Source organism: Nilaparvata lugens, chromosome 5, assembly GCF_014356525.2.
Source record: "Nilaparvata lugens isolate BPH chromosome 5, ASM1435652v1, whole genome shotgun sequence".
Taxonomy (NCBI): Eukaryota; Metazoa; Arthropoda; class Insecta; order Hemiptera; family Delphacidae; genus Nilaparvata; species Nilaparvata lugens.
The window spans coordinates 26,579,395-26,597,691 of record NC_052508.1 but is presented as its reverse complement, the minus strand read 5'-3'; the positions used below and the strand labels follow the sequence as shown (position 1 = coordinate 26,597,691).

General features: G+C 34.5%; 1 protein-coding gene across 1 annotated transcript; it reads right to left on the bottom strand.

Annotated features, from left to right (window-relative positions):
* Nucleotides 1-9,179: 9,179 nt before the first annotated feature.
* Nucleotides 9,180-18,242, bottom strand: LOC111060023 (thioredoxin, mitochondrial). Its single transcript, XM_022347659.2, has 3 exons — nt 17,757-18,242; nt 15,631-15,754; nt 9,180-9,538 (listed from the first exon to the last, which is right to left on the bottom strand). The coding sequence occupies exons 1-3, from the start codon at nt 17,948-17,950 to the stop codon at nt 9,419-9,421; spliced, it is 438 nt and encodes a 145-aa protein (XP_022203351.2). The 5' UTR covers nt 17,951-18,242; the 3' UTR covers nt 9,180-9,418.
* Between the last annotated feature and the right edge of the window lie 55 nt (nt 18,243-18,297).

The window sequence follows — 18,297 nt, the reverse complement described above, 5'->3', positions numbered from 1 at the left end:
AATAACCAACTCATAGGCCACTATTTCTATATCAAGATAAAAAGTGTCCAGTGCTTTAATGATGTCCAAATTCTTGATCACATCACCCCACCCCTCACCACAAATAGCCATGAAAATCTATCACTTTCCGCAACTAATGGCCAGTGCTACTTTATCAATACACATTGACTCCCCATCGCTAGATAGTGTCACACTATCGGTGTACTTTTGTCAACATTGGCTAAAAAAGAAGACAAGCACATCCCCACCCCCAAGCTGATGCGTAATACACGAGGGACAGCAAAGAGCATCGAGGGAATTGGTTGTATTTTACCCCAAAACGCTCTCGCTTTCTTATTATTTCAGGCAAGGTTTTAGCAAATGTTTTTCGTATTTTAGGGAAAGAGAAAGAAGCGCACATGCAGAGCTCTCAGCGCGATAAGGCATTACGCGCAATCTATCCATCCTCCATCGGACATTCCTATAAAAAGTGTTCGGCCCCCTCTGTTATCCATCCCCTGCTCCGTTCCGCGTCTCCGATAATTCGCAAGTCGTGTCGCCAGAAAGACTGGCCGTATTTTCTCTATAAAATTCCATAAAGATTCGACACTAGGTCCAACCCCAACTGAATATACATACGGGATCCATTATTTCTCACATAAATCGCTGTAGCAACACGTTTTTCTCTTTGCTTCACCCCGTTCAAACTCTATAAAACCTTGGAAGGGTAAATGAAGAAAATGGAATGATGGCCTCTCTCACAAAATATTATGTTTCTTCGGTAATTCTTCCTATCCAGGAATCAGTTTCAAAACGATTATGAAAAGTTTCTAGTTTTGAAAATAAACTTACGTGTATTCTCGCATTCAGCAAAAACTGTACGGTTAATTTACTAATACGTTACAGATACGTTGAGAATTTTTTAGATCCGGAAACATCCAAAAAAATGAAATGGGCCAACATTCAAATATTGTATAGATATTTATGGCAGGTTGAAAAAATATTTCGAAGGGATGATACATAGTTATAAATCTGTTTCATTTGCAACATCTTAGTCAATAGAAATAATAGAGCCTCTATACGTAGCACATGTTCGCCTCATCCTCAACAAATTGGATGTGTACCAAAATATCAATCACCTCAGTTACAACGAAGAAAGTGAGCTTTCCACTTTCAGCTCAAACTGTGACCCGCAAATTGTATTGTGATAAGGCGACAGAGTTTGGCAGCAGCAATGAATAATATTGGCTGAGAATGCGATGTACGGAGGAATCGAAGGCGGTTAGTGCAATGCTTAGCGAGCTATAAACCGTTTGTTTACGAACAGAGAGTAGTTGCGACTCTGGCCTTATCTCAGTCACACACGCCGCGTATTAAAAAGGCATTAAGTTTTCTCCAGAAACCAAATGTTATGTGAAAGAATGATACCGACGCCGACGCCGCCGCCGCCGCAATAAGCAGACAGCAAACTGACAGTATTAGTTGAATGGGAAACATCGATAATATCTACAAGTAATGCTGACAATATGAATAAGGTGGATCTCACTAAATCGCGTTGTTTGCCTTTCTGGTTGCGTTCCACCCCTCACCCTGCACCGCCCCTCACCCTGCACCAACCCTCACCCTGCACCAACCCTCTCCAAGTTGACACAACCAACAAGATCTATCCATACTTTTATCAATTCAACTAGAAATCATAACTTCATATTCTCATGTTGCTACAAGAAGAACCCGCTCAAATAAAATGCAAAGCCATACTACAGTAGTAGAATATTAAATTTCAAAAAAGGAAAAATGTAGAATAATTGTTTTTGTGTATATCAATTAATTAAATACCGGTATATAAGATGTTGCAAAAAGATATGGTGTGCAGTAGAGTAAGGGGTGCACTTCTCAAGCTAGTACAATAGTATCAGACATAATATTCTGCTATTGTATTTAAGGAGAAAAAGTTGATCGTAAACACTATCCTGTAAACAGAGTGTTTCCGAACTCCCTACCAATATTCTAGGGCAATGTTCCTGGGTACGAAACATACCTTAATATCATTTTCAAACTAGATAATCGTATAATATTCACTTGTTAGATTTATTTATATTTTATCAATAAAAATTTAATTTTTATTTAGAAAAGTTGATCGATTTCAAACCATGTAAATTGTAAAATTTAAAATGTTATTAGACTGTTCTAACAAAAGGCTACCGTATTGTAATTCATTCCAGAGCTCATAGATTCAACTGAGTATACCGTAAATGTTTCTGTAAACTATCATGTATTGAAAGGATGAAACACACAGATCAACAGATGCAGCTGAAACTATATAAGGGAGTTATCTAGGCCACCAAAAGATGCTCGAAGTAGGCGAGTCACCATTTTTGTAATAAGGAACTGTTTATTCGCACGCCAAAGCCCCAACACACCACTAAATATTGATAATTGAATGAGAACCACTGCTTGTTGCATAGTGGACGCAAGTGAGATGGTATCAATTGCCGCGCTTTCGAATTAATGGACTTTTGGCGAGAGCAGAGGTCGTTTTTCAAGAGCCGAACCACGTGACCTGATCTCCAAAACGAAGCTTTCATCACATCAATCAAGTCCAGACACAGTTTTCTAACAACATATAATACCCACCTGGAATTTCGGATTTTCTCTTTGAACAAGAGACGTCAGCTATGAGTAAACCCACTGATATCTCATCGCTGTTATCTAAATACAACAGTAGAGGAAATCCGGCTAGATATGGATTTAACACAAATAAACCTACGGAGTTTTCAAAGACATGATCCCCTACTTCACATAAGAACATGATACAATAATTATTATAATCTGGCAATAAATTAAAATCACGTAATTAATATAAACTTTGTTTTCATCTCCTATTATTATTATTTAATCCACTTCATTTCAGCTCCGGAAATAGGAGTAGAAGGTGAGAATAGCCTAAGTACCTTTCTAAGCTTTTGAAACAAGAAAAATTAAGCCTTATAGGAATAATACACATAGAAAAATAAACTGTCCTACACTAGAGATCTCTGCGTTGAATAACTCGCTCATGAACTGTTGTATTCATCTCTGAGATCCGCAACTTGTAATTATAGAGTAGGTGAGAATTATTATGGAAACAGCTAAATACATATTTACAAGTATGATATTACAATAGTTGGCCGAGCGAAGTGAGGTCTAAGATTCAAGTCGACGGTTTGGCATTTCTCTTTATGTTTAAATGTTAGAATGTATATATGTTGCGCATTTACAGCGAAACGCGGTAATAGATTTTCATGAAATTTGACAGGTATGTTCCTTTTTTAATTGCGCGTCGACGTATATACAAGGTTTTTGGAAATTTTGCATTTCAAGGATAATATAAAAGGAAAAAGGAGCCTCCTTCATACGCCAATATGAGAGTGAAAATCAGACTATAGAATTATTCATCATAAATCAGCTGACAAGTGATTACACAGATGTGTGGAGAAGCCAGTCTATTGCTGTATTTCCATAAGGTCTATAGTTTCAATCAGGTACTTGTGGATGAAAATACTGCGTGAGGTCTACTGTTCACAGAACTACTATAAGGTTCCATGGGAATCCTATTCCAAATGAGAAAAAACTTTTGTCTGCCATCTTGGATCCGTCATATGGATCCAACTACATTTTGAATCCAACTTCATTTTTTTCAAATGGGAAGGTGGTCATGTGATACATGATTTCGATACAGAATTTCAAAGGACAATTAATGATGAAACCCACACATCGATATCTCAAACCGTTTCAATGATATCAACATTTGAAGGTAATAATAAATTATACAAAAATGAAATGAATGAGTACGGTACCTGTACATTGAATAATCAAGTGTTGGTGAACACTAATAGAAGCTTCTACTCACATTTTACTTTCCTTGCCCTATTACCGTAGGTAAGGAAAGTATTGCTTTCTGAAAAAAAATAAGGTACCCCAATTTCCAAATTCCTATACGTTTTAAGGTCCCCTGAGTCCAAAAAAGTGGTTTTTGGATATTGGTCTGTAGGGTATGTGTGTGTATAAGTGTATGTGCGTCTGTGTACACGATATCTCATCTCCCAATTAACGGAATGACTTGAAATCTGGAACTAAAGGTCCTTCCCCCTTAAGGATCCGACACGAACAATTTTGATCAAATGCAATTCAAGATGGCGGTTAAAATGGCGAAAATGTTGTCAAAAGCAGGGTTTTTCACGATTTTCTCGAAAACGGCTTCAACGATTTTGATCAAATTGATACTTAAAAAAGTCATTGATAAGCTCTAACAACTGCCACAAGTCCCATATCTGGTAAAATTTCAGAAGCTCCGCCCCATCTATGTAAAATTTGATTCTAGATTCCCAATTATCAAGCTTCAGGAACAAATTAAACAGAAAATTTAAAGTGGAAAAGATTGAGCATGAAAATCTCTACAATTAATGTTCAGTAAGATTTCCACCTAAAATTGAAAATAAGCTCGAAGTTTGAGAAAATAAGATTATTCAATTTGCAAACTGTTGGCAAGTGTTGATTCTATTAAATCATTCACTATGAAGACTTCATGTGTCTGCAGCGTTGTTGTCCTGTCACCAGCTGGCTTAGTTCTTTGAATAGTAGACTCGAGATGCGCGTTATCACTAGCGTCAGTTGATCAATTTTCATAACGGCAAGGAGAGTTGTGTGAGTGCGCCACACCAGATTTTAACACTTTGAACAAAGTAAAATTGTCATAGCAACTGCTATCACAAGTAGTATTAATTACGTGTTTACGTGTATGTTAAGACAGGCAGACAGACGTTATCGGAAGCGAGCTAATATTATAGAACTTATAAATTAATGTTGTGTATTATTCAGCTGAAATCATGTTTCGGCGCATAAAGTCTGTCTGTCTGTCAGTCTCTGTGACAACTGCCAAATAATAACATCAGCTTCTTTATATTAAATGGAAAAATCACAGAAATAGCATGCAAATAATTCCAGTTGACTGATAAATCAAAACAATTTTTTTCTCACACACTTTCAATGTTTTTTTATACCCTGAAAAATGAGTGAGTCAATTTTGTTGTCCAACGAACTTGACCAGTAAAAAGGTTCAAAAGAATTCGGGGTCAAAATTTGAAGCTGATTGATCAAGTCTCTCCAAAGTTCTTGTCGAACATACAGACAGAAAACGACTTTGGGCTCTAGTAAGTTTAAAGTGAGAACTTCGCTAACGCTCGTTCAATTATTTATAGGAGAAAATCTAAGTTTGTAATTTTTTTATTAGATGGAAGATATTGGTGAAAAATTATGACGTAGAACCGTAGATCTACATAATTTTATGAATTGGTATAAATTATCATTTTTTTACTACTTGACAGACACGGACAACTGAGTACCGTCAAACCGGCTAACTTGAGACAGTAGTCTAACTTTTGGGACAGTTTAACCCCTACCCTCCAATTCCAACTTACCAGCTGTCTGTGCAATTCATTCCGAGTTCTGGCATTGTGGATTTGTTGGAACACATCATTGAAAATATTATTTAATAACGTTTTGAACATCTAATTAACAGCCAAGATACTTTTTTAACAGTCATAACAATCTACTATCACTAACCTAGAAATTGAACCTTTAATAACTTCAATTGTGAACACTCAATTATTTTATCTATTATTCAATTATTTTACAGTTAAAGTATTGTTATTATGAATATGAATATCAAAATCTAATGTCACAAGTTAGCCTTCAACCACTCAATTGTCTTATTTCAGGCAAATTATATTGGTGTCCGAAGTTACCCAACTTCTGCGTATGACTTGGGACACCATTTTTTTTTTTAAACAGGTTGGAATAATAATGAAATTAAATGTATATATTTGAAGTATTATTAAAGACCTAAGTTTTGAGCACAAGAGAAATAAACTATTAAAATAATAATGGAACTGAATTTCAAGTCAAAGTTGAAAACTCTCCCAAGTTAGCCGGTTTGACGGTAATAACATTTATGCTCTTGATATAAATTTTAACGTTCCCAGCCACATCACTTTAGGTTAGAAAGAATATTGCTGTATATAAAATTCGATGCAAAGGTATCCCTATATTTGTGAATAGAAATAGGATACCGGTACCTTTAAATTTATATTTTTACCCAAAACATCAATAAATCATTTTTGTACAAAGTTACACAAGAAATATTATGCGCTTAAAAAGCCTTTAACTAGAATTACTAAATAATTGGAATGTAGACTGCTATTGATAACATTAATACCAAACGACAATAGCATTATCAACATTATCCTTACCACCAGTTCATGAGCTCAATTCAAGCTCCAGCGATATCAGCTCAATTCAAATCAGTCCGTTGTCAGTCGATCAAACTGGAATCAATGATAAATATTGATAAATTAAATGCTAATGTGAATTGCTAATTATGTACTGTACCAGTTTGTTTGTGAATTAATATTGAACTTTGTCTGTGTTGATTTTGTATGAAATTTGAGTTGATATAGATTTCGAGATTATGGTATGTATCATATTCTCAGTGATGAAACTACAAAAATCTCAAGCTCTTGATCATCAGAAAATGTATAGATGTGGTTTAATAAGAAGATCCCTAGTTTTTCAGTGCGGGGCGGGCGGAAGATGACATAAGCCAACTGCGCATGCTGCTGCATTCATCATTTAGAATAATTACGGCATGATAGGTTGTTGTCACAAACAGCTGTCAAATCTCAGCTGGTTGATCAAATGTTATTGCTATGCATATTAGCGTATTGATGCTGTGGAAGGAGAAATCGGTCCAGGGATCAAGTTGTGAGACCATGACTGCGTGGTCATGAAGTTAAGGGAAAGAAGTGAATCATACCGATCGGGGCAAAAGTTTTTGACCACAGCACAACCACATAGATACTGCCACCTCGTCTTTCGGAGTAGATGATAACCCGTCGGTCACGTCTACCTAAAAAGTAGTCATCTCTCATCATCATCCGCCCTCTCACTCATTACCCATGCACAAGCCTAAGAGCTTATGTGGGCATCACTCTCAGTATTATTATATACCAGGAATATTGTACCTTCACCAAACAGACTTTGAAAATTAAAGTTTATTCATCCATAGTAATTATTCGAAATGGGCAATGGGCTCAAGTGTTCCGTTAAATAATAATATCAAAGCCCATCAAAAGCAATAATTACCGTACGAGATCTCAGAGTCGACATCCCTCGCAGAATCCTATTAGTCCAGTCAAGGAAAGGTTATAGAGGGAAAAGTTGGGAAGACAATTTTTGACCCCACAGTTCTGTTAAGGGTAGTAAGGAGGTAAACATATCACAATTCCCCACCCCTACCCCCTGTGCTAAGCGGGTGGGGGTGGTTTTAAGGTACCATTTTTTTGTTTCTCGCATGAAACTTGAAAACTATGTATCCTAAGGACTTGAATGTAATATAACAAATTGAAGCTTACAAAATTTCCTACTATATCTACAACTTTATATCTCCTCTAGTTTTCGAGATATCTGCTCTTGAAAGTGTGACATTTTTGAAAAAGACACGTTTGACATCAATTGTTTTTTATTTTTGCTATCATAACTTTTTGAAAATCGATGGGAAAAATCAATGTTGATTGTGAGCTTATAGAGCATTAAATTCTCTTCAATTTGATGTGTTATTTCACACTTTTATAAATTCCCTACACCTTTTGCAGCAGCTTTAGTGTTGAGTGTGAAATATCCATTATTGCAACAATAGACCAATATTGACAAAGGAATTTGGAGTGGATGTTTTAAAAAAAAATTTTGACTTTGCAGCTTTGTTGAGACTAGTTAGGAGGAGAACATATCAAAAGTCCCCATTCCTAACTCATGTGCTAAGTGGATGAGGGTGGTTTATAAGTTGCATTTTTCAGCGTTTTACTTCGACGCTCATATCTTGAGAACAATGCGTTCAACCGACTGAAATAACTATTCAAAAATGAAGCTTGATAGATTCTCTACACTTTTTGTCCAGTGGAATTTTGTGATATTCCCAACAGTTCCTGAGATATTCGCTCATGAAGGTGTGTAATTGTTAAAATAACAGGTTTTTATCCAATGCTTTGCTCTTTCAGGGCTTATACCTCTCCAACAATGCATCATGAAAACTGATGCTTATCGTAGGTTTGTCGAGCATTGAATTCTCTTTGAAATGATGTATTATTTTACTATTCCAAGTTTTCCTCTCATTGTTATAGCAGCTTCAATGTAGAGGGTTCCACACCTTCAATAGAGGGGATGAAGATGCGCATTTCTGCTATGTTTACCTGCTAACTAGTCCAAATCAAGCTGCAAAGCCAAAAATTGGCTCACAGACACCCCCTTCAAATGTCATTGTCATTGTTAAGCATCAGTTTTCATAGTTTTTTAGTTTTATGCGAGAAACCAAAAATTTGACTTGGAATAGTAAAATAATACATCATTTCAAAGAGAATTCAATGCTCGACAGACCTACGTTAAGCATCAGTTTTCATAGTTTTTTAGTTTTATGCGACAAACCAAAAAAATGTACCTTTAAACCACCCCCACCCCCTTAGCACAGGGGGTAGGGATGGGGACTTTTGATATGTTTATCTCCTTACTACCCTTAACAGAACTGTGGGGTCAAAAATTGTCTTCCAAACATTTCCCTCTATACCCTTTTTTGAGCATTCATTGCCTGGTCTATAAAAGGAAATTTTTCCTAGTGATTCAACTACCGTAGAAACGACTCCTCGAATTTTCTTAAGAGCTGAGCTGGAGTTATCGAATGTTAGGCAAACTTTTTCAATAACCTTAACTTAACGTTAAGGTTAACTTAACTTAACTTAACCTTAACTTAACTTAACATCAAATAAACTTAACGTTTATTATTGATCGTCTGAAGAGTTTCACTTTCACTTAAAAAAATTTCGTTCATTTGCTTATAACTGTCTATGAGTAATTTCTTCCCATAGTTTCAATCCAATTTTATAAAATCAGTTCACATGACAAGCAAACAAAATTGACTCTTCTACCAAAAACGTTTGTATCAACTCTCTTGTCGCATAAAGCTTGATACAAAATACAATTATTCTGAGCAGATCCAATACTAACTGAGCAAGACATTTTACAAATAAGAACCATAGTTTAAATTGATTTTCTCTGACTGGTTTGGATCCATAACAATAACAAGATGGTTTTGTAGGATGGAAAGCACTAACACGTTGAGTTAGAGATTTTTTCAACTATATACACAACAACATTTTTGCATTACATCATACCCAACATGGCGAATATACAGAATGGTACTTGGAATTTTAAATATAATTTTGAAAGCCAAATTAGTAATAATATTACATTGCAGATTTCTTATATTCTTGTATGTTATTATATTTCTATCAATTCAAGGCCTGTGATCACAATAATAATTATAATTGAAAATACTAATCATAATTGGATTGTTCTAGTTTGCAGCCACAGCCTTATCAATGAACTTTCGGAGTTTGTCGGTGTCCTGAAGACCCACAAGTCGTTCCTCGACTTTGCCATTGCGTATTACAAGTAGGACAGGTACAGAGCCAACCTGTGGAAATAATTCACTTTTATAATCCGAAAATCTTCCATCGATTGAAGCGCATACATGAAATAAATAGCCACCAAAAAGCCTATGACTAACAAATAGAATGAGATCCTATACTTTGATTTTTACTGATGATGATTCCCACTGAAGCCCTAGGCTTGTACCTGTGTACTGGGAAGTATGATGGTGATACATGCAGACTTGGGTGGATTCCAAACAACAAAAACGTGAGTTTGTAACCCATAACTGACTATTAGCTAAGATGGCCCCAAGCAGACATCGTTCCAACGGCGCTTATCTCAATCTGTGAGATAAAACGGAACACTCCCCCCCCTTCTCCCACTTGCTTTTGAAATTGAAATATATTAAAATAACCATTTTCAGTATAAATAAAAGAAATTAATAGATTATAAAATACAAAATTATACAAGTACAAAATACAGTAAATAGAAACATACATATACACACAAAACTAGCAACCTAACTTTCCTTCTGCACTGCCAACTTAAGAAACACCTTGTATGTTGGCAGTGGGTCAAAAGATGACACTTTCTTCTCACAATATGAACCATGGTTTCAAAATATAAATAACAACAAAAAGAAGATAACTTGAAAAATAAAATAACACGGATCAATGATAAAAAATCAGAAAGCAGCAAAGGGGATGTTTTAATTTCTTATGAAATGAATTTCATATATAAAAAAATAATTTATTCAATTGAAATAAATTGTTTTTTTTGGAAATAACAATTTTGATACTCTTTAACAAGTGGATTATTCAAGGATCTACCTATTGCACTACTTGTGAGACTGTAGAAAAAGCACTTTTTTATCACAGATTCCTCTGAAATATCCATGCAACCTCAACACTAAATTTTTCAAGCAGTGGTTTCACAAAGTCATTCATATACCTTAAAGCTAGAGGCAAACGTGATTATTCTGACGCTTGGCTCTGTCAAAAATATAATAATAATGAAGGGAAAACTACAATGTTGGGTTTCATATTATTGAATTAAGATTTATTTCTACAGAGTATATTTTAATAGCCTATTACTGTGAATTGGTTGGGATCTCCTGTAGCAACAAATTCAAAATTCAAACAATTAAAGAGAACCTGTCGTCAAGTTTGTGCATTAGGCTTTTGGAAACTTTTTTAATGTTTTTTTTCACTGAATATTTGGATACTATTAAGTGAACAAAATGGAACAAATTTCTAAGAAAAAAACTTTTTTATCACTTTCATTTTATGAGTATGAGCGCCTGAAGTCGAAATCATTAGGGTGAGTAATTTCAGTTCTGTTAGCAAATGAATTCATGAAAATCGGATTGGAGGATACATTCTCCAATATATTGCTTGTCGTATGACATACTTGATTCCCTAGAATATTATTTCTAGGATTTTTTTCCATTTTGGAGAGAAAACCCCAAATTGAGTTACTTATATTATTTAAAACTAGAATAAATTCTTCAGATTAATAATGATAGGCCTAATTAATAATTCAAGAAAATTAATAAATAATTGATATACAGAGTGATTCATAATCATAGTAAAATAATTTAATACGTGATAGTAGAGATAAAAATAAGAAAAAAGTTCTTATAAACATATATCCATAAACGCTTCATTAGCGAGCTATACAGGTGAAAGATTTCGCCCGGAATTCGGTTCCTCTGGTGAAATACACCGATGCTGAATTGTTTGGGGACTAGTTTTTGTAAAACTTATGCTGGATTCCTATGGGAAAATATCTCAAAAATTTAATAAAACTAGTCTGGAAGCTGTAGTGTAAGTAGTTTTTGAGAAAAAAGTTGAAATATGCAAAAAATCTGAGTAGAAAAACACAGACTTCTACGTTTGATGCCCAATAACTTTCTTTAATCACCAGTAAACAAATAATTTTTCGCAATAAAAATTGTAGAAAATTCAACTCATAGGTTGTAGCTAATTGCAAATAAGCAATCAGCTACAACCTATGAGTTATTAGTTCTTCATAAAACAGCAATTTTTTGTGGTGTAATGTACAACATAAAGCTGCGTACACATATACGCGCTTCCAACCCGCACCGAGCACGCTCCGCCCTCATACCGCCCTCGTTCCTCCATCGAACCACAGTCGCTCCGCCCACGCACCCATCATGAACGTTACGGAAGATGTTAGATCTTCTCGCGTTCCCCGGTCGAACCACTGTTGCTCCCCGGTCGATCAACAATCGCTCTGCTGGAGTAACGTTCGGTTGCGGAGCAGCGCGAAAGTCTGTATGCACCTTTAGAATACATTTTATTCAACTTTCATTTAAATTTAGTTTACACAGCTTACATGATTCTTTTCAGAATTGAATTCTCCACAATTTTTATTGCGAAAAATTATTTGTTTACTGGTGATTAGAGAAAGTTATTGGGCATCAAACGTAGAAGTCTGTGTTTTTCTACTTGAATTTTTTGCATATTTAAACTTTTTTCTCAAAAACTACTCACACTACAGCTTTCAGACTAGTTTTATTCAATTTTTGAGATATTTTTCCATAGGAATCCAGCATAAGTTTTTCAAAAACTAGTCCCCAAACAATTCAGCATCGGTGTATTTCACCAGAGGAACTGAATTCCGGACGAAAACTTTCACTCTGTATAGCTCGCTAATAAAGCGTTTATGGATATATGTTTATAAGATTTTTTTCTTATTTTCACCTCTACTATCACGTATTAAATTATTTTACTATAATTTAGAATCACCCTGTATATTAAAATAAATTATTCAATTCAAAAAATCTTCATTGACATCAAAAACAAAATAAATATAATCACTTGATGCATTTTCTACAGCAATCTGCTAGGAGTTGACTACTATTACAAAATTTGTGGTAGTATTCATTATTTGTGGTTTAATAATGATTAATGAAATAAAGTTAAGAGAAAAATGCATTATTTAAACCAGTTCATGAAAACCACAAAGATTCCTAGACACATTTACTCTAAGTGTTGAACATCTCAATCAGCTGAGATCGGTCAAGGATAGTGTATAGCAGGTTGCCTCGATCGCGTTAACATACGCGCATGAACTGGCATGAGCCTACGTCAAACTCCGACCTCACGGCCGGCAAACGCCGGCTTCCCATAAGAATTACATACAAAACACTGCGTCAAATATCAATTCCTCACATAAAAACCGCTGTATTGATAAAAAATATGAATATGTGATTCAATTCAGAAAGAAACAAGCTTCACATCAATGTGCATTTTAAAAAGTGTAGAAAGTCCTTGAATCTATCACTTTATTCAATCGGTAAAACCGATTCATATTTGTGAAAAGGCTGGTAACTTATTTGTTTTTGACTTATTTTAAACAATAATATAACAAAATAAAGCGATCATATTTAATTTTATGCTGATCGACCAATTATATTTAAAGATTATTGTTTCTTATTTGACAATCTTTTGTGAAAATTGATAGTATCGTCGCCCGGAATGCTAGTTACAAGCATTTGTATTTATGACTATTTGTTTAAGACTTTATTAATTGACAAATACCTAGAACCAATTTAGCGAATTCATGGAACTGTTCACCATGATTACAAGTTATTCTCAGAACGTTGAACTGTCTGGTTACTAATAATTATTTCAGTTGTCTACTGGAAAGCGTAGTGCCAACAAGTTGCTCTTGTATTGTGTTTTAGTTTCTGCTCAGTGCAGTATTATTATTATTGACGATTATTAGTATATTCTATTGATTATTTTCATGTATGTTATTTTTTATTTCAATGTGTCCATGGGATACTTATGAATGCAAAGAACACTTGTGTAAAGCAAGAATAGATCTTAATTATAATTTAAATACTTCAACTAATTATAACTTTAAATAATATAACATTAATTATTCATGAAATGTTTCAACTACCTTACAGTACAGTAGTGTGATGCGCTTTATTTATTGATAAAATAACAGCATTAAAGTCACTAAAAGTCGTGATTATCTATTTTTGTATCATAATTAGGATAAATAAAAATCTTTATAATAATTGAATGATGTTCATACATTCTTAGGGCTTATCTAGACTGTTTATTTTTGTGATAAAGCTGGGCAACCGTTGATGGGTTCGCATTTTTTCAGGAGTTGTTGATAGAATGACGTTAATATCCTGAAATTCCTGAAGAAGCTGTTAGTTCTTTCCATAGACCTTCATAAGGATAAAATGTCTGAATGAGAATAGAATCTGTTTAAGAGAAAGAACTAAAACGATGCAGAAAAAACTAAGAGAAAGTACAAAAACGTATTTGAAATGGTATTATCAAATCAAATCGTGTGATCAAACGATTTGTTTTAGACTCACCAGTATCATTTATAGGATTTTTACTGAAAATTGGTTTTGATATTGTTTCATAGGGGATATAAAATGCTGAACATTTTGACGTCAATCACTTCTATGTAGTGTTGATGGTTAATTTATTTAAAATTGTTTGTTTTATTCTAATTTATATTTTAAATTGTGATTTGGTGTAGAAATTTGAATGAACATAACCGATAATATTTGGACAATTTAAAACTAAATTAGGAAATTGAAGAAGTTTTAGGCAATAGCCTGTTTTTCCTTTTCCGATTCTTGTATTTTTTTGCTAACCTTATAAATAAATAAATAAATAAATTTGCTATGAGGGCTCAAAGTTTGGTATTTTTACATTTGAATTCATGTTAAGCCGGGCCGAGAGGTCGCAGCATGACGTCACACCATAGCAGGCTGCGTTCTCCACGCGTCTTATGTAATCAAGGCAACCTACTATATACTATTCTTGGAGATCGGTACCTCCAGGCTATTCTACAGTAACAATATTACCCACAGTATGGCCATTGGAATTTTTTCCCCGCCTTGATGACAACTTGATGAATTTAATAAAAATGTAAGCAATTGAAAAATAACACACATACCATTATTGTTTATATTTATTGATATTTCTAATCTGCTAAAAAACCACTGCTCGTTGTAATGCAACTCGAAATTCATATGAATTTTCGACCTAGGTCCTTAGGTACTTAAGCTATTGACCAATTGAACATGTTATTGGTAGGGTACTCAGTACTGAAGAGAATCAATCAGAGAAGTCAAGACGTCTTCAATCAGCACTTAATCATGGTTAAATATTTCATAAAATATTATATTCAATTGAGTCACAAAAAATATTTTGAAATTGGATTATTTGAAGTTCGATCATTTGAAATTGGATGAGGAAATACACAAAATTGAAATTTATCTTTCTGCATATTTATATACATCACTGGTTCCCAATAAAGCTGCGTTTACACCAAAGTTATTAACAAAATGTTAACTTAATCATTATAGATTCTATTAGATTGAACGGAACTTGACAAACACATATGTTCATCATATGTATGATAAATTATGTTTAATCTAATATAATCTGTAAGGATTAAGTTATTAACATTTTGCTAATAGCGTTGGTGTAAACGCAGCTTAAGTTGTCCGCGAAAGCTCTAGAAGTGGTCTGCGAGGAGTCCGAGGGAAGGAAAATTGATGTTTTAAGCTTTATTAGGTTTTTTAAAGTAACCTTTTTTGTCTATATTAAAGTATAATAAATTTCTCTTCAAAAATGATAAATGAAACTCATCTTAAGTTCATAATATGCTTCCAATCGGTAAAATAAGTGATAAGTTCCAAATGTCTAATGCTATAATATAGGAAAGTTTGCTTGGAATCTTAATGGCGGATTTGTATCATGTGACCGAGTTAACCAATCAGAAACTTGATGCCATGTCATGCTTGTAGTCAATAGCTATACTGTGGGTAATATAGTTACTGTAGGTTATTCTAATGAATCTTATCAATTTCTCCTAGCTCTCTCCGTTCAATATATCAATAGCCTGTCGCTAGTTTAGCTATCGCACTCCCCAGATACTAAATCTGAATTTTGTTAAATAAAATTTAACACTTTCCAAAGAAATTAAAGAGATCTTCATTTTGCCCGCTTTTGCACATCGAGCATAGTATAATTCCTCTGATTATTAAGATAATTTACATCATTAAACAATTGATTTATTATAAAAAGCCATTTCGTCTACTACATTCAAAAGAAAAGTTATACTTACGTCATAATCAAGAGCCAGGTCTGAATGCTCGTCGATATCAACTTTGGCTAGATCTACCTTTCCATTCGTTTCAGCAATCACACTCTCCAAACGAGGGGCAAGTGCTTTACAAGGATTACACCACCTTCAAACAAGAAACATTAACGGTTTTAGAAACTAAAGATTAAAATAAATACATTTTAATCATAATTTCAATGTAAAACCTGATGAAGCCTCAGAAACAGTAGCTGACACGGGTAAGTCGCGCTCAACCTCGACTGCATCAAAGAGGCTTATTATAGAGCCACAGGTGTAGCCGCAATTTGCGAGTTCTGGTTAATCGGAAAATCGTAGTCATATTTGTGGTACTGTATAATAATGCTTGGCCTCTTAGAGCCTTAGGCCCTATACAGAGCCATCGGAAACCGCGTGGCCCAATAATTATAAAGAGTAGCCGACTAATTAAAAAATTAGCTCTAGACGCGTACTAGTGCTACTGATCGTACACACAAGCGAGGCAAGCGGATCATTGTTCCTTAGGCCGGTTGCAGACGAACCACTATCGCATGTGGAATGTGGGAGCGATTATTTTCCAACTGTGGTATCACAAATGCAGTGCATATGGAATACATTGGCAGGCATGGCAGTGGCATTGATGCCACACATCCACATGGCGTTGCGCGCTGTAGTATGAGATTATTTTCCTTGCGATTGTAGTACCACTGGTTTGAGCACTACGCTTCCCCTAGCTTGGCATTCTTCGTTTTCTCGAATGTAGTGTGAAAGTCTCTCTGCGTTAGTCGTATTATTCTGTGGTATATCAGTCCCACATCCCATATGCGATAGTGATTCGTCTGCAATCGGCATAATGCAGAGAGTCTTTCATACTACATTCGAGAAAACGCGCATTAGTGCAACAGTTTTGAAATGTTTGTAATTGTATCATACTCGGGTGTTTTAACATAGCGACTGCGATTGTGGTACAGAAGCTAGGGGAAGCATAGTGCTCACACCAGTGGTACGACAATCGCTACCACAGCGCGCAACATCATGTGGAAGTATCAGTGTCACTGCCATGCCTGCCAATGCATTCCGTATGCGCTGCGTTTGTGGTACCACAGAAGGAAAATACTAGCTCCCACATCTCAATGCAATTGTGGTTCATATGCAACCGGCCTTCTGGTGCTTATACAGCTGAGCCACCGGCCACAGACGACTCTTCTCTTATCGCTCATCAACTGTAATTAGACGATAGCTGTTCTCGTCTTTTCTGACGTTAGAATTTTGCATGAATTGATAAGATTCCACAGAATACTCAGAGTCTCTTCATCCGCCATTCCAAAACAGGTGGTAATCAATAATTTATTATCAATAGCCTATTTGCTGTTACCTACTTCAGTACGTTATCGATTGTTTTTAAACTTGGATAAAATGCTCATATAGGCTATAATCATATATAAATAAATGTATTAACTCATGAATTCAGTTTAAACATAGAGAATTGTCAATAAAAACATTAATTACATCTTGTTAGGCATAGAACAGTATCAATCAATTCATTATTTTCTGTAGTCCTTAGTTATTGTTTACTTAATTTCAGTTCAGTCTTTCAGTTTTAGAAACAAAAATGACTCATTAGGATCAATACTAAATCATTATGATGATTGTAGCGACAGTAAATAATATATTAATGATTTTTAATCAGACTGTCTTGAGTGCAGCCTAATGCAAACATTATTAATTTTGTATTGTTGAATTTCTTATACTAATAGAAAAATCTTTCAAGATTCAAAATTATTTAATCTTTATTATTAATTTAAATACAATAAGTAGCCTACATCAACAAAATGAAGGGAGAAAAGAGATAAGGTAACCTTGTGCTATTCCTCTTCCAAATTTAGATAAAGTTACGGCATTTAGTCCGAAATAGTTGTTCACTTTATTCTTAAATAAAGTTTTGATTTAACCTCTTCAATAAATAGTAGGTATCATTAGGCCATCAATGTAGTTTAACTTACTTCTGTAGTTGTTGCATAACTACACAATTTGAGAGGTTAGGTAATAAACACTACAAAAACACTTAAAAGCCCTAGAGTAAAATTTCAAACACATAATAAAGCTAGGAATGAAATTTTATTCAGTCTTACGTTGCAAAAAAATCCACGACCACGGGCTTCTTGCTGTTTTTTACTCTCTGGTTGAAGTCATCAGCGTCTTGAACCTGAAATGAATCCTTCAAAGAATGTGTGGTTGAAATACATCTTTTAAAATGAGATACTTTGGATCTGCTTGTAACTTTTTTTAAAATATTGACGCCGGAAACCACCCTTGCAGCTTGCATTTTGTGAATTTTGACAAAACTTTTACCGATTAGATTACACAATTTCTATGTAAAGTTAGCAGACGAGATACAACTTGTTTTTCGTTGACCCTCGCTAGCAAATTCACGGCCATACTGATTTTTGACTTGTCGTCTTTCTTCTGTTTGTTAAATAAATCAAAGTCTTTTGGATTCATCTGTATATTATAAAGCAAGAACCTGAAATCAAAATGGATTTTTCGAATTTTTTTATTTACTTAGGTAGTTGTTTATTCTATTCAGCATTACTATAATTAAAAATGGTATCATTAATATCAGAGAAAAATCCTTTCGTGATTACAATTTTTACAGTTGTAAGCACTGCACGG